General features: G+C 35.8%; 1 protein-coding gene across 1 annotated transcript; it reads left to right on the top strand.

The window, feature by feature from the left end:
- Positions 1 to 63: 63 nt before the first annotated feature.
- LOC123670085 lies at positions 64 to 19,584 on the top strand. The gene is made up of 16 exons (XM_045603594.1): positions 64 to 147; positions 1,809 to 1,909; positions 3,924 to 4,080; positions 4,349 to 4,426; positions 5,469 to 5,588; positions 6,397 to 6,540; positions 7,465 to 7,547; positions 8,572 to 8,580; positions 8,891 to 9,050; positions 9,938 to 10,264; positions 11,473 to 11,642; positions 14,046 to 14,383; positions 15,159 to 15,439; positions 17,288 to 17,401; positions 17,831 to 17,993; positions 18,634 to 19,584. The coding sequence occupies exons 1-16, from the start codon at positions 64 to 66 to the stop codon at positions 19,350 to 19,352; spliced, it is 3,048 nt and encodes a 1,015-aa protein (XP_045459550.1). The 3' UTR covers positions 19,353 to 19,584.
- Positions 19,585 to 26,574: the final 6,990 nt, after the last annotated feature.

Genomic DNA, 26,574 nt, shown 5'->3' with positions numbered 1-26,574 from the left:
CTAACCAAGTTGTGAATTACTGAAATGTAACTTATAAACAATTTCGTGATATAATATTTCAACATGAGAAACGTGGAACCGCATCTTTTAGAGGATAAAATGGACGAAGACGTCACGCATTACATCAATTCGCATCAGAACCCGGAGGTAAAAATGTATTTTGAACTATTTTCATTACAAAAAAAGCCATTAATTGCCTTTGATTAAAACAGGACACGGAATTAGCTTACCGTTAAGAGGGATAGTTAACATTTATTAGTTTCAATAAAGAAGCACTGCGCATTTTTTATTTAAATATTATTTATGTAATTTTTGTAGAAATTTTGTAAAATATTTTTGCAATTTAGATATTATTACAATGATAATAATTACTTAATGCTTATCTATTTACATACAAAATTTAGTTTTCGACAAGAACATAATAAATCACTTTAATATTAACAAATGATTTTTAAATATGTGTTATAAAATGACTGAGCTTTCATTTTCAAGTTATCCACATGGATCTATATATAAATATATTCAATTTATTACTTCGTAATTAATTACTCTATTCTATCAACAAAAAGTTTTCATATTTTATTAAGAGATATACTTAATGCGTATAACTTCTGTAATACTTCCTTAGTTTTTTTAATGTTAAAAAGATGATTTTTTAATGAAAGCAAGTCATATTAATAATTTAAATTATGATTAGTCTCACTACTTCATAAATTCTATTACATATTGTTTTGTAATGCTTACACGAATTTCACTCAATATAATGAAACAATTTTTTTTTTAATTTTATCATGGTTTATTAGTTTTTTTACGTGTCCGACGTTTCAAATACTTTACAGTAAACATGGTACTGTGAGCACTGGTACTATTATATATTATATTATCATAATGAAGAAGGAAGAACTAAACAATGCACTTTTTTCATAGAAATGCTATTTTTTTTTTTTTTTTACATTTGTATGTTCTATTTGATGGATGACGATACAAATAGACTTTGACAGTGGAAGGTAAAATAGGCCAAAAGGACCTGTTTCTCTTCAATTAATAAACTGCAACTCTAAGATTAATATATGCAAACATAAATATCTCATAAATATAGTAAAAAAGAATAATCAAAAATTTTTAACTGTCGGATACTGTCATCCATCAAACAGCATTATCCACAACTACAGAAACAGGCTATTACTGCTATAAATGACAGGTCAAATGACATCTTTTTAAAACATCAACATAAACTGTAAATTTATTTATTTCTGTTGTTAATTGATATGTGCCTATTGTATAGAGACATTATTCATATATTATTTATGGCCTTCTACAAACTGCATTGGTTTGTGTATTCACGTTCCTAACTGCGTTCCATCAAATGGAGAGTTCTGTAGATGTTATCAGTCACATTCCACGTAAAAAGGTTCTAGTCCATTTTTAACTTAGACTTTGTTTAAATAGAAGAGCTACTTTGATAGACTCGACTTTGATACCTGTCTTGAGTACGTAAACATGGCTATAATTTACAATGAAAAACATTCTATGACAATTAATTTACATATTCTTTAGTTGTATGCGGCATTTAGTATTCATATTTCACATTATCAACATTTTTTAGACCTAAGAAAAATAGTGACAGACGCTTATGTAGAAGTACGTTGCCACAGTAGTGGATATATTAAGACAAAGTAAAATTTAAAAAAGGCTAAGATTTATTTCCAAGTGGAACTTGATCTATTACACCTACAACCCCCTATTTGAAGCAACGCAGTTAAGAGTCGAACATCCTATATAAACAGTGTCTGTTAATTATATTTCAGTCGGTACACGTAGATGCCAATTCCTTGGCTCTCAACGTACAGGACGATGGGGGTAACCGAGTCCTAACAGTCATGCATCCGCAGAACTTTCCATCTCAGATGTCCAGGTATGAAATTTCAGTATAATTTTCTATGTGTAGCAAAAACACTACCCCTTTTCACGAAAATTGCGCGGACACAGGAGTATGAAATTTCGCACACTTATAGTTTATATAGAGGAGTGCAGAATGCTAATATTTGTTTTTTAAATTATGTATAAAAATACATTAAATCAATTTAAAAAAAAACATTACACACACTACCATGTATTTGACACACATGCATATATACTCTTTTGTTTTTTTTTATTATTATAGAAAGATAGTCTCTGACAAGAGATCCTAATTAATTATTGTCGAATTTCGAGCACTGGGCGACCACTAGTCTATATTAATAAACATTTATAAATTAATAATTTTATGATTTTTCTTTTGTGTACTTTGTAAAATGACAATTCAAAAGTGCTCTAGAAGTCTAGAAACATACTTGATTAAGAAAATTAAATGCTTTTGATGGTTACTTGTATAAATTTTCTTTTTCTTATTGATTTTTTTTTTTTTTTTTTTTTTGATTAACCACAATTAATTTATTTAAGACTATATCAGCGATTATATTTATTTATTTTTAATTTGTAAAATGACAATTTCGACTTTTAAAACCTACTTTGATAAATACATTTTTAATTGATTTTTTTGAGGTCAGTTCTAAAGACTCGTACTAGATAAAAATTATTTGTATCAAAAGACTCAAATGCATATTTACTGGTTCAAGAAAGATATCTAGTCATTTGTTTCAATAGCTAATTTTATGTTAATTAAATGTATTTGTTACAATTACAAGCATTGTAATCAGTGAATAGACAATTGAAAATTAAAATAAAATAAATGAATTTTCTTGTTTATGAAAATAAAGGATGATATTTATGAAAGATATAGCTATTTAAAACTCATTTATATTTAATATGTACGATTTTATTTTTGTGTTACCCACACATTAGGAATTCTAAACATTTTTGAATATCATATCAAAAATTGACCGTTCCAGCGGGGTTCAAACCCGCGTCTCCGACTGACCGAGTCGGCGCTCTAGCCAATTAAGCTATGGAACGATGCACCCGCTCGAGCGAAATTTATATTTGTTATAGGTAGTTAATGTTGTTAACATTAGTACAAATAATGATTAAATTTCATTGAGGTTGGACACAATGGGATATATCCAGCTCAAAATCAGGAGCAGCCTATCTGTGGAAGTACCTCGTACTTACCCAAGATCACAGATAAAGGATACGACCCTCAGGTAGTGTTGTGCTCTTGTGGTGTGTAAGGTGGCCAGAGTTTCCGGGAGGGCTGGATAGGGCCGATAAAGCACTAGCGATGCTTCTGGTGTTGCAAGTGTCTATAGGCTATGTTAACCACTTACCATCATAAGCGCAAAATACTTAAATTAGTCATCAGATCTCAATCACATTTAAAAGGGACCACAATACAAACAATGGCTTTCGATTAGAACAATTATCATCAAAATGCGTACGCCCAATAAAAATATATGCGGAATAATACAATTCAGGTCGACAAATAAATTAGTCAAATATATACAAGTGATTAGATACAACTCGAAAAGTGCCTTTATCTCGATTAAATTAATTTAAAAATGGGACCACATGACAATCACCACCTTTCGCTTCTAAAATGAATCATCGAAATCGGTCCACCCACTAAAAAGTTATGGGGTAACATATACAAAAGAAAACAGTCGAATTGAGAATGGGTTATAATGTGTGGATTGTATGAACATTTGGTGAGGTTATGTATTTTACATGCCCGTTCATATGTACGGCGTAGTATGTATAAAATAAACATGTGTATGTGTCAAACATACAACTCGCTACACAACACATGTGTAATCATGTGTGTAAGAGATCACTATTAGTAACAAGAGCGCCTTCATGCTTTATTTCTATTTTACAATACTGTTATTTTCCTCGTGTAATTTCAAATATAGTGTTTAAAAATAATGTTCTCATTTGCGTTACTAATGTTTAAATTTATTTGTTTTTATAAATGTAAAAACAAATAGTTTTCCCAGGCAGGTTTCAGTGGGCGAGCAGGTCGGCGAGGGTCCGTGGGTGGAAGAACTTCTGGACCCTGAAGGTAGACTGGCAGCCTTAGTGGCTCATCTGACTCAACACTCCCGCGCCTCATCTCATCATCAGACCCATCCTGCTCATCACAAGGTATTAAATTTAAAAATAATACAGTTCATTAGGTTCCTAAAATTAAATTAGGTTTTGTTGTTTTCCTTTTTCTTAGTTTTACAAGCTTTTTAAAAACATATCGTTACGCATAATAGTAGGTTAGTATATTAAGTACTTAATATTATATTATTGGTTTGTGAATTAAGCTCTAATCCTTCTCCTACGTGGAGAAAGGGGCCTATGCCCAACCGTGGGATCTCACAGGCTGAAGCGTAGCAAACATAATATTTTGTATATTAAATTTCAGATGCCTCCGGTAAGGAGTGATGTGGATCCATCGGTTATCCTAGACACGCCTCTGAGACTGTTCAATGGACCGCCTTTGGTAATTTTTTATTATTATATATATATATATATATATACTAACTAAAAGTTGCTTGCGGCTTCGCTCTCGTAGGTATTGATAATATTTACATAGAGGGGCTAAAGTATTGTATAATCATTATATTACAACAAGTCATGACCTCTTTGTACCACGTTTATGGTTCATCTTTTGATCATGCTTCATGGAACAGTCGTGCCAAATACAATAATTTAAGGTAATTTCAGTAATACGAACAAATCTCCTATTTTACCATACGACATTTCTATATACATAATATGTTTAGAATCAAAACCCTAAAAATAAAATGTTTATGTTTCTAAAATTTGTACTTCCGATATGACGGACAAACGTTTGACATATATTGAGGTTTGATATTTCCTAATGTGTGGGTAACAACAAAAATAAAATCGTACAAATTAAAAATAGCATGGTGTCGTCTCCTGTCAAATATTTTCATTGTAATATGAAACTATGAATAGTTACGGGTTTCTGTAAAGAACTCACTATATTGAGGTGTAATAATTACATAAATATGTAATGTCATTATTTATTTATTTTTAACGAATACCAACCGGCTTTAGAAGTAAAGGGTAATATTATATTTTCCCTCAATTTAGAGAGCCCTTAAATTTTATATATCGGATTATTTGTCAGATAGTTATCTAATATGTATCTTACGGGTAACTGAGATTGATATGGGAAAATTAAATTTCCGCTTAGTAAAAGCGAATGTGCTTTAGACCACACGACTGAAGTAAAACTTCTTTAATTTCTCCTACAGTAATATACGAAACGTAACTCTCTCTCTTACTAACTTATATAACCCCCCCCCCTCCCCCCAACTTCCGTTCGCCTCGCCCGAAAGGCTCTCATCACTCATTCACCAGCTTACTCCACAAGTCAAGCGTGGCAAATAAATATTACTTCAAAAAGCTTGATAGTAAAAAAATTAAAAAAGTAATAAAATTCTAAATTTCAAAGTATAGGTATTTTCACCAAAAAAGGATATTACGATTAATATATTAATTAATAATTGTTGCAGGATCCGCAATCAGATGCAATAGTAGTGCAAGTACCGCACCTACAAACACTGCCTCCGCTACAGGACATGAAACGGTGTCCAGACACGGACTGGTTTAATAAAAATAAAAACGCCTTGAAGGTAATTTATATTCAGTTAAATTTATTTACCTTGTCGCATAACTATTGCTTGGCAATAATACATTTTGTTAAGAATGAAAGAATAATTTACTATACAATGAATTGTCCATTTGAGGTATAAATCTTCTCAAGCAATCTTGACATCATGAAACCTTGATTCCAAAAAAACTTCCTCATATTGTGCGAGATTAATTCTCAAGTTTTTACACATAACTCCGAGAATATCACCAAATTTCCAATTCGTATGGCCATTCTTCCAAAAAATTCATGTTATAAAATCAAACGACTCGTTATTGACAACTGACTTTATTTTATAAAACACGCCAGACATATACTACAACATCTTTCCCAAAAAAAAAAAAAAAAATTATTTACTTGTAAATAATTATGGTAATCAGAAGAAAACAAAATAGATAACATATATCAACGACTATGGTGTTTGTATAAAAATATGATCTAAAACAATAACGTACATTGATTTTTTCACTAGCTCTTGAATTATGTTTTCTGTATAAAACACTAAACAGCGCGTAAAAGCGATTATATCTAAAATCTCACAAGATTGTACTCTCAAACTTGGTCCTTTGCTGCAACAGCTTTTAAGCATAACTTAGTTCCATAATTTTGGCACTTTCATCCTCTACACTGCACCCTGATTCTTCTTAACAGATTTACATTCCTCTAAACAATGCACGGAGTAGATTTACAAAAACAAATTAAGCACATCAAAATTGATCGATTTAAGCTGGATATTAAAATCGTTTTCTATTCCTTAGATAATCTCAAACATAGTTTCTATCCCGTTCCAGGATGACGGTGATATGTTAGAACAAGACCCAGTTCTGGACATCGGAACGTCCCCAGCTAACAAACAGAGCAAGAAGAGTCTGCCTCATAAGAAGAGGATATCTAGGAAATTGAAACGATCAAATGAGACTAGCTCCCCTCAACAGGTGAATTTTTTTTTTCATGCATCACTCAAGCTTTGCATTAAGTATAGAAAGAATTGAATAAAAATCAACTTAAAATGTTCTATATAAGAATTTTGTGTACATGAATTGCTCGGTTACAATTATTAACTCAAACTCCTAATTATTGAATATTGATGGATTTGGTTTAAAGTTTACAGAAGAGCAAGCATTTTAAATAATTGCCGCTAAAGGGTATTAAAAATAGGATTCGGTGGTAGGGGGTGTAAATTTAGGGTTGTATGGATTTTTCAATGCCAAATCATAATAAAACAATAATTGTGTTTGATCGCAAACGAAAAAATCGGCTTCAATTACATCGTCAAGTAATACAACGTAAGTAGACGAAAAAAATAGTCAAATAAATACATCAACGTAAATCAACGAAAAAATAGTTAAGTAAATACGCATTATTAAACATAACTCGAAAATGACTTGTTAGATGGCAATAAAACTTAAATGGAATCACATGACACACAGTCAATGCAATCGAATTGAAAGCCTCCTCCTTTTTTGAAGTCGGTTAAAAATAAAAAAAAATGCCAAAAAAATTAAAAAAAATATTGAGGTGGGCAACCCTTATAACTTTGGGGTTTAAAAAATAGTTTACAACCAATTCGCAGACCTTAATGTGTATATCCACAAGAAACTTCATAAGAATCGATCAAGCCGTTTTGGAGGAGTTTTATATATTCGATTCGTTTCGTTTTCGTTTTTTTAATTCTAGTTCTACACTTGGCTCATTTTGGGATCATTTTGGAGTCCAAAATGAATCCAATCTTTTCGTAAATATAGTAGTAATATTTAGTCAATGTAATAAATTTTGTATTTTATTTTTTCTCTAAACTGTTATTATTCTACCATTATTAATAATATGTATTTACAACGCTGTAAATATTTTTTGTGCAGGATATAGTGGTAATAAATTGCAGCGAGCCTCCACAAGAGGAGATCCTGCCTGATAACTTTGCCCACGAGGTGAGTCTTCCCAAGCCCAAAATTTTGGCATAGGTTTCCCTTGTCATTCCGTATGTCTTGTCTTATTCGCCAACTCGCATTGGAGCAGCGTGGTGGATTATTCTCTGATCCTTCTACATAGGGATAGAGGCCTATACTCAGCAGTGGAATATTACAGACTGAAGCGTTCCCTTGTCTGAGAAAGGCAACTGACGTCTGGTAAATATTTTCCTGACAAGCCATTCCAATGCTCTCTATGGAGAGAGATTTGACAAAATACATCTTAATATTCAGATGGTAATTTTTGGCGCGAACATTTGGAGGCCTATGTCCAGCAGTGGACTGTATTAGGCTAAAATGATGATGATGATGATGATGATGATGACGATGACGATGACTCAGGTGGACTTACTTGAAATAGATTGTTTTATCTCTGTTTGATCGTCAACTACATTATAAAATGCCAAAACATTATCAAAATTTTGTGGTTGATCTGTAAACTTTATATAATGTTTATATGTTATATCAATAAGTTAATAAACAATATAATCCTGTCGAAAGTTTCTCAAATCGTTGTGACTGAAATCCTTAAATAATAATGTGTGTGTCAACTGTGTTGGCGGTTGCAGTACTTAGAACAACTACAGTGATATATAAATTACGCGTCACTTTGTTTGTCTGCGACGGACTCTCAAACTACTTAACCGATTTTAATCAATTTTGCACACCTTGTGCAGTTTGATTCAACTTGACAGGCTATACATTTTTGAATATCATATTAAAAATTGACTGCTCCAGCGGGGTTCGAACCCGCGTCTCCGACTGACCGTGTCGGCGCTCTAGCCAATTAAGCTATGGAACGATGTCCCCGCTAGATCAAAATTTTTGATATGATGATTTTTATATTCGGTTTAAATTTTCGGTTCAATTTTTGATATGATATTCAAAAATGTTTAGAATTTCTAATGTGTGGATAGCACAAAAGTAAAATCGTACATATTGACAGGCTATATTTTATTTTGTTATATGTAATTATTGTATTTAAGGCAAAAAATAAAGCGATACGAAGTCCGCCAGCTCAGCTGGTTTAAATATTGCCCAGTAAAAAATCACTTTCAGGCTCAATGCTCAGCGATACTATTCCACTCGTCTTCACTCCCTCGTCTTTATCGTTTCTCAAGGAGTGAACTACAATATTATTCATCATCATCATTATCATTACAGCCTATCACAGTCCACTGCTGGACATAGGCCTCCACAAGTTTACGCGAAAAATGGCGTGAACTCATGTGTTTTGCCCATAGTCACCACGCTGGGCAGGCGGGTTGGTGACCGCAGGGCTGGCTTTGTCGCACCGAAGACAATATTATTATGAGAGACATTTTGTATTACAGATGCGAGCAATGTTCATATGTCAGCTGTGTGGAGAGTTCTATGGCGAAGAGCAACTTAAGTTCTACCAGCATCTCAAACAACATTATGAGCCACACGCTACTATAATTATCGAGAACCCCGTCCCTGACCTTGGAATTGATAAGGTGAGAACAGTGCACACTACTTATGACGCTATTTACCATATAACCATAATTTATATCGAGCAAACTACGGTCTTATATACAGGTCTTACAACGGAGCCCAATTTCAATGAAAAGAGCTTAGTATGATAGTGTCATAACTTTTCTTTCCCGTCAGTGCCGCTGTACGTTACTGCTATCGATGTGTACGGTTACGTGGTGCTGTGCGCACTATGCATGCCTTCGGTGACGCTTCATTGTAATTGATTATATGGAGTGACGTTTCATTGTAATTGGTTATATTTTAAAACATATATGAGTTATATGTGATAGAAAAAGAGACAGAATGCTATTTTGTCTTCGTTGCACACCGCACCCATCGATCGTCATGCCTCTGTCAGCCGTAAATCATTAAGCCGACATACCCCCCACCACAGTAGCGCGACCTGTGTATAAGACCGTGGATCAAACAATGCCTAAAAATATTTATTGAAAATAAAATTATAACATTCGATAGTAAAATTGTATATTGTAAAAAAAAACATGAAATTAATAATAGAATAGTATGTGCAATTGTAAAATCAACATTTATTGAATTCACTAGATCACTGATTTGATTCAACGATTATTTGTCGATGTAGTTCGCAATATAGATGTTATTATTTATACGAAATTAAGTTCAGCGCCATCTATTGATTAAATATTAAACTTAGTTCTCGTAATGCAACGCCATCATATTATAGTCCTCAAAAACTAACAATGCAAAGCAACTATTAGAATGAATTTAAAATTTTTGTGCCAACGTAATACATTATCAACTGCCTACTTAAACTTGGTCCAAAACTTTTATTTCCTTTATAAGCTTGCAATTAATAATGTTATACTAAAATAAATTATTTTTTAACCTACAGATGACAAACACATGTATCGTCGACAACGTACCAACATTACCTGACTCGATAGTCGAACTATCCCTCGAAGGAAGTGTACCAAAGACAATGTACCAGTCCATAGACAAGCACATACTATACACTACAAGCGATAAAACACTCAACTACACGAGTAATAAGCTCCAATATTCAGTGGCGAGTATGGATAAAGAAGTATCAGATGTTGACAAAAGCGATCTGTACGATTCGTTGGATAAGTTGGAGTATTTTTGTACCAAGTGCAACAAGTCGTTCAAGAAACAGAAGCTATGCGAAGCGCATATTAAGGAAGCCCATTCTAATACAAAGGTAAAGGTATTGTAATATGAAACTTTGAATAGTTACGGGTCTCTGTAAAGAACTCACTATAGACGGCGCCACGGTTCGCTTAAACCGAAAATAAAAATCATCATATCAAGAATTTCGCTCTGGCGGGTACATCGTTCCATAGCTTAATTGGCTAGAGCGCCGACACGGTCAGTCGGAGACGCGGGTTCGAATGCCGCTGGAGCGGTCAGTTTTTGATATGATATTCAAAAATGTTTACAAAGGTAAGCTTTACTAGCTCCTTCAAAATTATAGGCAAGAAGACTTCTCCTTAGTAATCTCTGTAAAACTTTTGATCCCCTATTCTGCTCTATAAGTATCTGTCGTACTTAAGTCGGAAAGTCTATGTATACATTTACGCACACTATTAGGAATTACCTTCTGTTCAGGCTAAGCTTCTTGAGCAATGAGTAACTCGCGCTTCCGCCGTATCAGATTCAAGGTTTTCGATTTCTTCACTAATTTCGTCAGTAATGAATAATAAATTTGTTACCTAATATTCAGCTTAGAGACATTAGATGTAGTAGCAGAAATTAAAGTGACTGCGATTTAGTCTCTAACATTCCACTGACCTCTTTCTTCAAGTAGGAGAAGGGTCGAGCTTAATCCACCACTTTGCTGTATTGTGGATTGGCGGGTGCAAGCGATTAATAATAATCGAAGTAAAACTTCTTTACGCGACTTGGGCAGTAAGCTGGTGTATGATATGAGAGCGTTACGAAAAGTGCGATCGGACGAAACGAACGGAAGTTGAGAGAGATATATAATTTAGTGAAGATAGAAAGAGAGAGAGTTACGTTTCGTATATTAGTGTCATCATCATCTTCCTGCCCTTATCCCACTTATGTAGGGTCGGCACAACATGTTTTTCTCTTCCATTCCTCTCTATTATTCGTCACTTCAGTGCTTACTCTTTTCTTTCTCATATCCTCACTCACACAATCCATCCATCGCTTTTTCGGTCTCCCGATCGCTCTTCGTCCTTCGACATTCATCCCTAACATTCTTTTACCAACATAGCGTTCATCCCTCCTCATTACATGCCCATACCACCACTAACCTATTACTCCTCATTTTCTCTGTCACGGGTGCTACTTTCAAACTTCCGTTTCGTATATTACTGTAGGAGCAAGTAACGAAGTTTTACTTCAGTCGTGTGGTCTATAATACAGTCGTTTTGTTGGCTTCAGCTGGAGGACATGAGCGAGTTCAGCGAGCCCGAGGACCTGATGGAGGGCATCCACGTGGCCGTGGAGGACGGCGCCGAGCCCTACGAGCAGACGCTGCTGCCGCACCTCACCGTGGACAACGGCCACGTGCACCAGGACCACGTGCGCCACTGGTGGGCTCGCCTTCATACGTACATAAACAACCCTTGCCCCGTCTCGGAGGGGGGTCATAGCTTAACCATGAGAAACGATCGCTATAACAACCGGGACCGACGGCTTAACGTGCTCTCCGAGGTGCGGTGGGGAGACCCACGAGCAATAACGACCAAACTGGACACTGCATGCATACATAGACAACTCTTGACCCGTCTTGGAGGGGGGTCATAGCTTGACTATGAGTAACGATCGCTATAACAACCGGGACCGACGGCTTAACGTGCTCTCCGAGGCGCCGCGGGGAGACCCACGAGCAATAACGACCAAACTGGACACTGCATGCATACATAGACTACTCTTGCCCCGTCTTGGAGGGGGGTCATAGCTTGACTATGAGAAACGATCGCTGTAACAACTGGGACCGACGGCTTAACGTGCTCTCCGAGGCGTCGTGGGGAGACCCACGAGCAATAACGACCAAACTGGACACTGCATGCATACATAGACAACGCTTGCCCCGTCTTGGAGGGGGGTCATAGCTTGACTATGAGTAACGATCGCTGTAACAACCGGGACCGACGGCTTAACGTGCTCTCCGAGGCGCGGTGGGGAGACCCACGAGCAATAACGACCAAACTGGACACTGCATGCATACATAGACAACGCTTGCCCCGTCTTGGAGGGGGGTCATAGCTTGACTATGAGTAACGATCGCTGTAACAACCGGGACCGACGGCTTAACGTGCTCTCCGAGGCGCGGTGGGGAGACCCACGAGCAATAACGACCAAACTGGACACTGCATGCATACATAGACAACGCTTGCCCCGTCTTGGAGGGGGGTCATAGCTTGACTATGAGTAACGATCGCTATAACAACCGGGACCGACGGCTTAACGTGCTCTCCGAGGCGCCGCGGGGAGACCCACGAGCAATAACGACCAAACTGGACACTGCATGCATACATAGACAACTCTTGCCCCGTCTTGGAGGGGGGTCATAGCTTGACTATGAGTAACGATCGCTATAACAACTGAGACCGACGGCTTAACGTGCTCTCCGAGGCGCGGTGGGGAGACCCACTAGGAATAACGAAACTGGAAATAAATTTTAGTATAAACACAAATAACCAATCCAAGCGAAAATCGAAACTGCAACGCTGAACGCGGGAAACTATTCTCAACATAAAACCTAGAGTTATTAGAGATTAACATCCTCAGAACATGTGGCCACATGGGCCCATACGTACAACATCCTCATAGATAACAGCTACCATGAGGTCCCTTTCAAATCTATAACAGCACATACATTGGTTTCTATTGTTTACGTGAATTTCACTCATTATAATGAAACAACTTCTTCAGATTTTATCGCGGTTTATTAAGTTTTTAAATGCCCGACGTTTCAGATACTTTACAGCAATCAAGCTCTCGCGACCAAATAAAAACCGTGACCGAATAAGTTGTTATATAAAGCACATACAGTTCTTTATATGTATCATTTTTTTGGACCCCTTTTACACAAATAAAGGAGTATGAAATTTCGCACACTTATAGTTTATATAGAGGAGTGCAGAATACTAATTTTATTTTTAATAATGCATAAAAAATACATTAAATCAATAAAAAAAATCATTGCACACACTCCCATGTATTTGATACAACACATAACATAACAACATAACAATACGCTTTATCGTACACCTAACCAGAAATAATACATATTATGGACTTAAACAGAGTATCATCAGATACAAAGGGTGACCTTATCGCTGAAAAGCGATTTCTTCCAGGCAACCTAGGGGCAGAGGAGATATTTACACTTTTGTTTATTGTTCAAACATATTATATTTAACTGAGGTAGGGCACAGCAGGGAATTCCTGCTCATAATATGAAGCAGCTCGACTGGGGTAGTACCTCGACCTTACAGAAGATCACAGCAAAATAATACTGTTTTCAAGCAGTATTGTGTTCCTGTTGGTGAGTAAGGGGACCAGAGCTCCTGGGGGGATTGGGGATTGGGTCGGCAACGCGCTTGCGATGCTTCTGGTGTTGCAGGTGTCTATAAGCTACGGTAATCGCTTACCATCAGGTGAGCCGTACGCTTGTTTGTCGACCTAGTGACATAAAAAAAAGGAAAAAAAAATACATATATATATCTTAATATATATAAATCTCGTGTCACAATGTTTGTCCTCAATGGACTCCTAAACTACTTAACCGATTTTAGTCAAATTTGCACACCGTGTGCAGTTTGATCCAACTTAAAAGATAGGCTATATTTTATTTTGATATATTAAGTTATTATTATATTTCAGAAAAAAATAAGGTGATACGAAGTTCGCCAGGTCAGCTAGTATATATATATATATAGTTGAAATGAATTACGGTCGAATTTCCCCCAGTGGGCGACTATAAGTTAATGTTATCATACCCACAGGTACCTGCGCAGCGGCGCCGGCGCAGGCCCCGCCCCCCCGCTGTGCGCGTGCGGCGGCGCCGGCTACTGCCCCGCCTGCGCGCCGCCGGGGCACGTGCCGCACGTGTCGCCGCACGTGTCACCGCACGTGTCGCCTCATGAGTCGCACGTGTCACCTCACGAGGCGCACGTGTCACCTCACGAGTCGCACGTGTCGCATATGTCGCCTCACGAGTCGCACGCGACCCCGCCCTCTAGCCAGGAGGTCACGCCGACGCTTAACAGCGTTGGTATTCAGGCGACGGAGCCCGTGTCGCTCGCGTCCGCGCCCACGGTTGTGCAGCGGTGTCCGGACAAGGGTAAGATTAACTTTAACCGGTTATTTTGGTTGGGGAGCCCTAATGAGAATTTCGGGAGTTACTCGAGTGCGTCAGAATAAAATAACGGGGCCTTGCACCTTGTGAATCGAAATAATGTGCTGATAAGAAATCGATTGTTATAAAAACTAAAGCGTTTCAGATCATTATGCTTTACAGACGCTTCTTGACGTTCTTGCCGTACTGACCCATATGTGGAAAAAAGATCTTTATTGTAATTAGTATGAAAGAGAAGAAATGCTAGAAAACATATTAAGCTTTTTGAAAATGAAAGAAAAAAAAAATTTTTTTTTTTTTTTGACGTTAAGTTTGACACAACTTTTTTTTTGAATTTTTAAAAATCGGTTATGACAATCGGTCTTTTGGTCACGTCCAAATCTACTCAAGGGTTCACTTAACATTTCTTTTTTATATCTGACGCGCTTGAGTACCTACCTATTTCTTTGATTTTTTACATTTTTGAAAACTTGTACACGCTTTCCTGATCTCTGAATACATCATATATACCTTTATTTCTTATTAACATTTAAACTTTTCACAACCCAAAAGATACCCACGACGCGGACACTCGAGATAATCCCAATTTAACGTTTTAACCTCCATTACTATAGAACATTACTTGATCATTTGATAAAAATAAAAATTTTCTCAAGACTTTTGCACTAAGCTAGTAATTTAAACCCAGTACTGTACTCCGGTCAAAAGTTATTTGCCCCGTCCTTGACCAAAACCTAATAAATTATGTTATTTCACACAGACGACCTCCAACCGATATTCGAAACGGAAAATCGCCCCGACAACTTCTCCGAGCGGGTCTCAGAGACCCAAAGCGATACTCCCAAAGGGGGCGAAACACAGCCAGAGATTGTGACTGTGGGCAAGGAAAAAAAGAAGGGTGGTAAAACGTTCCCGTGTGCCCAGTGTGGGCGCGAATTCGCCCATAAGAATAGCCTGGCGTATCATACTCTAATGCACGGAGATAAGCAGCAAGCGTGTCGCGAGTGCGGGAAGAGTTTCTACACCGTACACGCGCTTAAGGTGACTGCACAGTATTATTAACAAACAAACAAACAAACCCTTCACACTTAACGACCCCGAGTAGGATCTTTTCCTGTGTGGTCCAGAAACACACAATACACAAGCACAAACCGCTAGGTCACGACTGACATCTATATGGCCAATACAAATGTCTGTCGTGAGCGAGGATCGAACCGCCAATGTAACGGCCAGCGACCCGACAGCGATTATTGATATTGTAATCGATACCAATATGTATATCTCTCATATGACTTAAAGCAAGTGTGTGACAGCTTCAACGCACGACTGGAGTTTACTCCTTCAGATCGACTGTCTATCGGCCGAACCCAATATTCAGTCTATCTCTGGTTATGTCCTACTAGAGACAGAAATATCTATCTATCATTCATTTTACTGACCCAATAAACTTGTCGACGATAGGCAATCTTATCCTTCAAAGCTGTCTATCGACGAGAGGGACGATAGCTTACCAGAGATAACAGTTCGTATGAAAATGACAGTTTAAGCGTCCCAATAATAATAGTTCTATCTGTCAGTAACGTTGGTTATCTTTAGTAACAACAATATCCGATCTATAGTTTTCGGGGGATAGCTAAGATTTATTAATTGCAAAAGTATTTTCTTTGTTTAAAATAAAATTGATTTCGAGTGAAAAATAATGGCAGACTCAAGTTCAAGTAGCAGTTCAAGTGATATTGCTCTTTTGCAACAATTAATTGAATAAAAATAATAAGTTTCTTCTGGAATAATACTTACTTTACTCATCTTGTGAATAAAACAAACAATTTGGGGAATCATTGTATAATTTGCAATGATTTGTATAATTTGAATTATGATTTGTAAAAAAATTATACAAATTCAAACGAAACGACGATTCAATAAAGCGTAATGGCCTCGTAGCGTCTTTTCGTGTCGTGTTTAAAACGTTCCGTTACTAGATTTACCGTGCATTCCATATTAAAATAATATCATTTATTATAAATTAAAAAGTCTGTGTAAAAATTAATTTGTCCATATTTTTATAAAACAAGATTACTTTAATATGAATAAAATTTGTATGACAAATTTAAATACTACAAAACATCTGTGTAACATAACTGAGGCCGTCTGTGACGCTGCGTATACTGGAATGTAAGGGAGAGCTCAGGTAGCCGGTCTATCTACAGCTAACTGGAGATAGTAGTCCCCTATGCGAATTATTGGGACAACTAGAAAGGATAGATAGTTAGTTATTAGCAGTCGATGATAACTACCTATCTCTATCTTTAGATTGAATATTGGGTTCGGCCGTAAATAGGCACAAAAAAGGCTTACTAGTCTAAGAAAAATATAAATACCATATCAAATAGTAAATAAACGAATCAAATAACGTTATTGGGTTCCGATAGATGGCGTTACGAGTAACGTAACGAGGTAATTCGTTCAGTAGATTTTCCTCATATTTTTTCATACCGAGGTTTTTATATGAATATCGATTCTTCAGGAGTAGAATCCCAAAAAAAATTTAATTGCAAGCCACTCGGCAACGTAGCTACATAGTTTAAAATGTGCCATCTATGTGTATCTACATATATTCGCAATTATGTGAATTTTGATTTGAATCTCTCTTATATGATAACAACCGGGACCGCAAGCTTTACTTGCCCCACGAAACACGACGGAGAGACCCACAACGACAGACACTCAAACATGAAACAAATATTTGTACAAATACACATATCTGCCCCGAGCGAGTAACGAACCCACACGACCTCCGGCGGTGTAGGAAATTACATGGACCACTACACCAAAACGGCTAATATAAATGTAGACGAATTATCTAAAGATTGTTATATTTCATTTGTATAGATACACAAACGGGTCCACAGCGACTACAGACCTTGTAAATGCGACGAATGCGGAAGACAGTTTCGTCAGTGGAGCGACCTCAAATATCATAAAGCTTCATTGCACTCTGACAAGGTAAGAAATAGCAAGAATTGTGCCATTATTGCTCTAACCAATACACAAGTCAAGTTCTGTTAATGTTATGGATGAAACTTTTAATACTAGTTAAGTCCAATAAATTTAGTTTTTATTATTTTGAAGTTCATTCAATAATTGGCAGTCAATGAGAAATCGATATCTTTGGTACTTGACATGGGGCGATAGATCGTGCGGCTATTGCATGATAATTGCAAATTGTTTAATTTCAACGAATAGATCTGCGGTTTTAGTACAAATGATAAAACTTATATATTTGTTATTTTATTGTACGAGTAAAATTAAGTTTATTTTATGACACATGGATGGGTAATCTTGTATTTTTTGTATGAAAAAAACCAAGACTTCAAGATTCTTAGATAGATTCTCAATCACAAAACTTTGAAAATCATTTATTTTCTATTCCAGAAACAGTTCAAATGCGACTTCTGTGGTAAGGAGTTCGCGAGACGTTACTCCCTCAGCGTACACAGACGGATACATACTGGCGAAAAGAATTATAAATGCGAGTACTGTAACAAGGCATTCCGAGCGTCTTCCTACAGACTTATTCATATGCGGACACACACCGGTACGATACTATATTATCTATAATTATTTTAGTTTTTGTGCTAATAATTCATAATCATAAGCTAATACAGGTTATCATTGTCTGGGAATGTTTGTCTGAGTTGTACGTTTCCAGACTTTTAATACAGGTTTTCCTCGTACTAGATTTATTCCTACTTAGGATAAATAATTTTTCTAAATATAGTGGTATGATCTTTAGTTTCTATTATAAACTGTGCTGTAGTCTGTGAAAATCTCAGTTTACTATTTTCGTTAATTCCTCGCCACAAGTAAAGAACCCGTGTAAATATATAATCAGTAAATGTTAGTATTATTATAAAATTGCAAACAATAGTTACATTTTATTCATATCTCTCAGGTAAATTCCCATAATTGGTGGTTACTAGGTTTAAAAATCTGGGCTTGTAATAGTCTATAAATGTCCCACAATTGGACTCTTCTGGTTAGAAAAATGTTTGGAAATTAATCATTAGAAACACATGTTCTTTATCTTGTATTATCAGGATCTCTTCAAATTTAAAAAGCTTATTTGTGGCCCTCAGTTTCAATCTATTAGGCCATTTGGCTATCCTCTTGCCCATAATCTGATGGTCTCCTTGACATGCAATCACATTGTTAATAAATAAATATTAATATTTCAGGGAGCAAACCATACAAATGTCCTCAGTGCGATAAAGGTTTTCGCGTTTCATACGATTTACAACGTCACATGCACATCCATGAAAAAGTACGCGTCAAAGCCGACGACCAGAAAAAGACAAAAGATACAAAAGAAAAGAAACAGACAATCACTAAAACAAATGAAGAGAAAAAGGAACCTGAATCACCTAGCAGCGAGCAGATAAAGTCAGAAAATAGGCTACCGATGCTAAAAAGTTTATTGGACAAAAAACCGGCAAAACAATCCAAAAAATCGCCAAAGAAAGCCCCAAACGTCACAGTACAGAACAAAATTGATGAACAGTTCGATGAGGAAATCTTCGACACACGACAGGATCCGTATAAATTTAAAGAAGTTTATACCAATGAGAAGGAATTTTCGAACATATCTCATAAATTTGACAGAACCGATGAAAGGGAATTGGAAAATTTAAGATCAATAAAAATACCACAGATCGGTGAAACTGAAGACAGGAACTATAGCAGAGAAAATACAGATGGTAAGATGCAAGTTTTCACTCAAATAGATAAAGGAAAAGAGTACAGTGGACCTATAGTGACCAACGTTGTATCTCTCAGCGATATTAGGAACTTAGAACGAGAAGTTTTGAGGGAACCGAGGGTAGAAATACAAGGGGATGGCTTAGAAAACGGTTTCTTTGAACGGTTATCAGCGTTTTACAATATATCAGCTATATGAAAAATGTATTGGAAAAAAACTGGCTACCGGCCAGTGGAATAGGACCATTTAGTGAATTGTTAGTTTTATTTCGAATCACTGATAAGTGCTTTGGTGGTGTCTGTGGATACTGAGTCACCAAGGCGCTGTGTGTGTGTCTCCTTGTATATGAGCAGCTTTGCTGTGTGTGTTCTATTTTCGTTCTGTTATTATTGCAGTGAATAAAAACGAATTGTATATTTAATTTCAGAAATTTCGTATTTTTTGAAATTTATGAGAACAAATATTATATTTGATGACGTAAAATCTGGCAGATTTTTTTTTTTATGCTAGATTATTTCACATGTATTATATTACATAGCTAAATTTATTTTTGCATTTTTATTGTAAAGCTATTTTTTTTTTCTTGAAATCATATTAGCTATTAGACCAAACAGTCAAAATATATACTTTATTGTATAAATCAAATAAACTTTATACCTTTCTCTTATTATGAAATACGGTCAAAGTGGTGGGTTAAACAGCTGTAGATATGCTCTATAAAAAAAACTGGCCAATTCTTATTGCTTACTTTTGTACGCAATTAGTAAGGAATTTATAAACAACAGATGCACCGATCACGCCACCTAGCACATCGTTCGATAGTCACCTACCCTCACTTATGTTACTCGAGTTATTCGAACGAGTATAAAACGAACGGTGCTACCTCGGCTAAGGCAGTCTTGGCTCTGGCTTGGCACGATGCACTTGTTGTAGCCTGCTAGTAGCTTAACCTAGACTCTTAATAATTAATTTGTACAAACAAATTAATTTTAACTGAGTTAGGGCACAGCAGGAATTTCCTGCTCAAAATATGGAGTAGCCCGACTGGGGTAGTACCTCGACCTTACAGGAGATCACAGCTAAATAATACTGTTTTCAAGCAGTATTGTGTTCCTGTTGGTGAGTAAGGTGACCAGAGCTCCTGGGGGGATTGGGGATTGTGTCGGCAACGCGCTTGCGATGCTTCTGGTGTTGCAGGCGTCTATAAGCTACGGTAATCGCTTACCATCAAAATCTACTATCGTGCTGCATTATATTTCTGTTAAGTAAATCCTGTTTCATGATAAATTGGTGGTATCATAAATTGTGTTTACTTGTGTCAACATTGACCACTGAAGCCCACAGTAGACCAAGTACTCTGAGACGATGAGCGAGAGAGATCTACCTCATTCCGACATATTTGTATGTTTAATACATAAGACATTGTGTACTCGCCTGTACACACACACAAACATGTCTATATACACACACAGCGCTCTTAATGACACTCGACGCGTCTGTACCTGTAACTGTGATAGCGTTACTTATTGTTGAGGCCAAATACTTATTAATACTTTGGAAATGTGCAAGACTTTCTTATAATTATATAAATATCGAGTTTATAACTGTTATTATTTGTAAATAATCTATAAGTATGTTTAACTTAGGGTAAACCATAAAGACTTTTTTTTAATAATAGACCAGTGTATATGTATAATTAGTTGCATTATCACGATACGAACGTAATAAAAAAATAATTAGTTTTAACCTTGATATTATATTTATTTATAATTTGGTAAAAATATCGTTAAAATCACTATTTTTACCCGACTGCCAAGGAAGGGTTATTATTTAAAAATATCCGAACAATTTTTTATATCATATCAAATATCGACCGTTCCAGCGGGGATCGAACCTGCATCTCCGACTTACCGTGTCGGTGCTTTAGCCAATTAAGCTATGGAACGATGTAACCGCTAGATCGAACGCCTAGACCGAATATAAAATCATCATATCAAAAATTTCGATCTAACGGAGATGCACGGATAACGGAGGTTCGATCCCCGCTGAAATGGTCGATTTTAAAAATTGTTTAGAATTTCCTCAATAACACAAAAATAAATCATACGGATTAAAAATATCCGTTTTGTTTACGAGCTGTTCAATTTCAAAAACGACACGTTCGAACTTCCTATATTATAAATAATTAACTTCGATTTACATCAAAGCAGTGATAACTCAAAGAGGACTTGTCAGATCTCGGTTAAATTTAAATGACACCTCACGACAAGCACCTTTTGATTAAAAAAAAGAATCACCAGTCTGCATAACCGGTAAAAATTTGAGGTAACATATAAAAATACTGACGAAACGGGAACCTTCCCCTTTTCGAAGTCGGGTAAAAAATAATTCGTTTAAACCGTTCTACTTAGGACGTGTTGTTTTCAAATTGACTAATTATTTTTATGTTTAATACAAGAACAAGACCTAAAGATATTGTGGTATCACTAAAGACTAGTAAGAGGTGCTATGCTTGATTGCTATGTTCAGAAAACGATTCGTTTTGCTTACGAACCGTTTTCTGAATAGGGATCGTCCTGAAAATACGTCACGCGAAATTTTACCACTTTAGATCCCTCCAAAGTGGTCACGCTGAGTGACACTTTCAGTGACGTAGAATACATATTGACGTGGCATACATATTGATCATTTTTATTTTGAAGTTATATATAAAAAATCACCTTGTCATATCTCTTACTAAGTAAAGACCCTCCTTACCCCCTTTTATGCGAACGTATTCTATGGACGACCCCATATAGGACCTAGCTTTAATCTTTTGACCAGAAAAAAACATGTAAATAATGTACATATATATAAATATATACATATAAACACGAACAACCACCGTTGACAGTTATATATTTGTAGATTTGTATGTATATAGTAATGCTGCATAATCAATTAGAATAATTTTTAAAATATTATTTTTATTTAAGCATTTTTTTCTGTAGTATTAAAAAACTTGTAATATATAATGTATTACTTGATAGCTAGAAAATTATAAGACTCGTTTTGTATGAACAAATAATTCGCATAATACTAAAATTAAAAACTCTTTAAGTTACTAATTTCTATTTCGATACCAGTACCGTGCTTTGATAGAATAGAATATACTCTATTGCACACCATTCACGAAAGATTTACATAAATTATTATTTTTGTTTTGATAGTAAAATGTCATTCTCGCCATATGCTTGATGGATACACATGTTTTGCAAAGTATGAAACAAATTTCAGCCTATAGGCCTAAAAACCAGTCTCAATATTTATAGAAGTTTCCGTTTGGAACTTTCCATAATACTGTAAGCTATTATGGGCCGGTTTCACAGGTGGTGAATATAGTTTAACCTGCACATAAGTTACGAATAGACTTGAAGAGGACATTAGGACCTGCTTGTCCTGTTTGAATTTATAAAAATATATCTTTTAGTTTTGCGATTGCCACAATAGAAATACTCATAAGTATAGTAGAATTCGATGGTAAAAAAGAATAATATATTAAAAACTTTTGTCTGTTAGATACTGTCATCCGTCAAATAGCATTATCCACAACTGGCGAAACCGGCCCTTTAGTCTAATTTTTCATTAAATTACCGCGCGTCAAACCGCGGGATACAGTATATATATAATAGGCTATATATAAGTATCTTTCGGTTGCATGAAATAAGACCCAACAGTTACATCTAAACATAATTTATGACAGCCTCAACATTTCATATTTTTTTATTGTTATTTTTAAATTATTAAAAAAATGTTCTAATATTTGGACTGAAAATCAATATATATTGCATATTTTTTCTTTAAATATGTAAGGGACCATTTTTGTCTCATAGGTCTTTGCCAATTAAATTAAAATTAGTTTAGTCTGAATAAATTTAATAAATATGGAAATCAACAACACTTACATTACAGGCCTGTTTCATTACTTGTTGATAACGCTATTGACGTATAACGATATATATTAAATAAAATTTAACTCATGTCATCTGTGGAATATTTCTATTCATAACCAGTGTATCTAAAAATTTTAGCTTATTAGACAAAACGAAGTAGTCCTTAAGAGGCGGTTTAATATCCTACTGTTAAAACACTGTAAATTATGTGCGAGATAAACTTATCAGCAAAGAGTGCAACGGGCCCTTAATGTAAAACTGGGAAGTGTAAAGCTCGAAATACGTTTGCGTAAACTTATAATTTGGCTACTGTCCATTACAGTTCCTTATTTTCTAAGTGTAAATATATAATGATATTAATGTTTTGTCAAAATAAATCACGTTTCAACAATTATTGTGGTTTTTTCCCATAAAGTTTTTAATCTTACACGGTCAGTGAAGATTTTTGATTTTACGGGACTTCCCCTATTATCATTTGAAACAGCCGATGTCACTTATTATTCGGGCGACTCAAATTAAAAGTAAGCAAGACTTGTTTCGTTAGCTTCAAAAAGTTTTTATATTTTTAAACTTGATTATTATTGTAAACTGAAGTTAAAAAAATAGTTAGAGTAAACAATAACAAAAGTTTTCTTCAAAATATTTTTAAGGAATATTTTTATTTTACTACCCACGCGGTCAGTGCCGCGAATTCATTGAACGCTCCCAATCAATAAACTGTCCTGGTAAATTAGTTCAGCCGGTAATATTAGATAGACTGAAGAAAATTGAAAATGTTTTGTTTACGTTGTTTTTTACTAACTGTAACAACCGCTCTGGCGTAGTGGTGCGTATAGTCGCTTAAAACACCGGCGGTTTGCGGGTTCGATTCCCGCTCGGGATGGATGTTTGTATTTGTACAAATATTTCTTTCTGGTTTAGTTGTCTAATTTTATAGGTCTCTCCATCGTGCCTCAGAGAGCACCTTAAGCCGTCGATCGCTATCAGATATTTATTATAACAACCAAGACCGTTACTCATAGTAGGGAAGATACCTGCCAATCCGCAGTGGAGCAGCGTGGTAGATTAGGCTCCAATCCTTCTCCTACATGGAGGGAGAGGCCTATGCCCAGCAATGGGATGTTACAGGCTGAATCGTGATCGTGATTGTATTTTACTGCTGTTATAAAACTACGAGTCAGGAGTTGATAATTATCTATCAATGTTCTTTTACTTTTAGAGATTGGTTATTTAGGTTAAATGATACTGACCATACTGGGCTCGATTCAGCCTATAGCATCTCCACTGCTAGGCATTGGGGCCTATGCCTCTTTCTCATGTAGAAGATGGGTCTAGAAATGGGCGTAATTTTAAACTTTTGACTACGCTTAGGGCTATTTTTCTTTGAAAAGAAGGACAGTCAAAGTCTAAAAAAGCGTGAAAACTGAGAAAGAGCACAGCAGGAAATATCCCGCTCAAAATCTGGAGCAAACCCACTGGAAAAGTACCTTGACCTTACAAAAGCTCACCGCTTGCTTTGAATTCATGCAGTGTTTTGTTCCTGTGGTGAGTAAGGTGACCAGAGCTCCTGAGGGTCAGGAATATAAGGTTGGCAACGTGCTTGCAATATTTCTGGTGTTGCAGACGTCTATAAACTACGGCAACCACTTACCATCAAATGAGCCGTACGTTTGCTTGCCGACATAGTTGTATAAATACAAGTATGTCCTGATATGATTCAGTTTAACGGTATCATATGTATATAAATTTGAACGTGTCCGATCCCGCCTTCAATGGAGTTTCTCACGTGCTCGTGAATCTGTCGTGTTTACAATACACGAGTCAATGCCGGTTTATAGCTGTGAGCGGAATTCGTGACTCGTTAGTTCATCCGTGTTATCTTTAGACACGGTGACGATGACAACGTCATTACCGTTTCGTCATGCTTCGTAAATTCATTTGTAAAAGTCAATATAAATAATTGTGTTATTATTTTACGCATAAAAGTATATTGTAGGTAGGTAACTCGCTTTTTTTGTTTAACAAAATTTTCGTCATAATATGTGTAGTTTAATTTTATTTCATTAATCAACAATGAACAATTTTATTGCAAATTAGACTAGCTGTGCCAGCGACTTCGTCCGCGTGGAATTTAACAAAAAAGTTATTATTCAGTTCAGTTCATAGAGTTTTAAAATAAATAAATTTTTAAAATAAAAGTAGCCTAAGTTCTCCTTATTACATCGGCTATCTGCTCAGAGATTAGCCGGAACAAACAGCCAGACAGAGAGGCAAAAATGGTAAAAAAATATTATTTTGGTATATGTACGTATGTATGTATTTAACTGAGGTAGGGCACAGTTAACTGAGGTAGGGCACAGCAGGAATTTCCTGCTCAAAATATGGAGCAGCCCGACTGGGGTAGTACCTCGACCTTACAGAAGATCACAGCAAAATAATACTGTTTTCAAGCAGTATTGTGTTCCTGTTGGTGAGTAAGGTGACCAGAACTCCTGGGGGGATTGGGGATTGAGTCGGCAACGCGCTTGCGATGCTTCTGGTGTTGCAGGCGTCTATAAGCTACGGTAATCGCTTACCATCAGGTAAGCCGTACGCTTGTTTGCCGACCAAGTGACATAAAAAAAAAATGTACCGTGTATACATCCATATGCACTTAGTAAAAAGCGGTTATTTTAATATTAAAAACAGACACTCCAATTTTATTTATTTGTATAGATTATATAAGTACCTACGTTATTATTTGCATTTATAACGATTTGTCTAAAAAATTAGTTTTGTCTTCCTTGTTTTACAGCTTACCTTTACAGGCGAATTCAAGTCAATATTAAAATGAAGTTTTAGTCTTTGTATTGCTACCTTCATGCAATACTGGAACCCAAAACTCCCAAATGTTTGATAATTAAATAAAAGTAAAAAAATAAAAGCGGCAGAGATAATTATGAGCCTACGTATGTCTTTATTATTTTATATACATATATACATTAAATTTACAAATTTTATTCCAATTTGTACCTCTTATTATTATTCTAATAATTCTATATTTTAAGTATTAAATTTCGATAACATTGTATATTTCATTTTACCTATAATTATTTTTTTTTTTGACAAATTTTATACATTTTTTTGTATGACTTAGTTGTGCCTGGAGCACAACTCTGTAAACTTGTATGTATGAACTAATAAATAAATAAATAATCGTAACTTCAAAAGAGTTATCTAAATTAAATCAATTAATAGAGCTGCATGTGTGACTACAGCAGTAGACTGTGATAGGCTGATATGATGATGATGATGATGATGTGCGACTACCAAATATGGTCAAAGGACGAAAGGCGTTCCTGCGCGTCAGTAACGCGCACGCGGCGTACGTGAATTATTTTAAGCTCGTAAAGCCAGAATTAGTTCGACCGAACTACATATATTATCTTAAAAAGTAAACAAGCGGTTTAAATTAGAAACAGTTGAACGGTTACGCATGCGCGTGGGCA

Source organism: Melitaea cinxia, chromosome 4 (assembly GCF_905220565.1).
Source record: "Melitaea cinxia chromosome 4, ilMelCinx1.1, whole genome shotgun sequence".
Classification (NCBI taxonomy): domain Eukaryota; kingdom Metazoa; phylum Arthropoda; class Insecta; order Lepidoptera; family Nymphalidae; genus Melitaea; species Melitaea cinxia.
The sequence above is the reverse complement of the archived record's forward strand: the minus strand, read 5'-3'. Positions and strand labels throughout refer to the sequence as shown.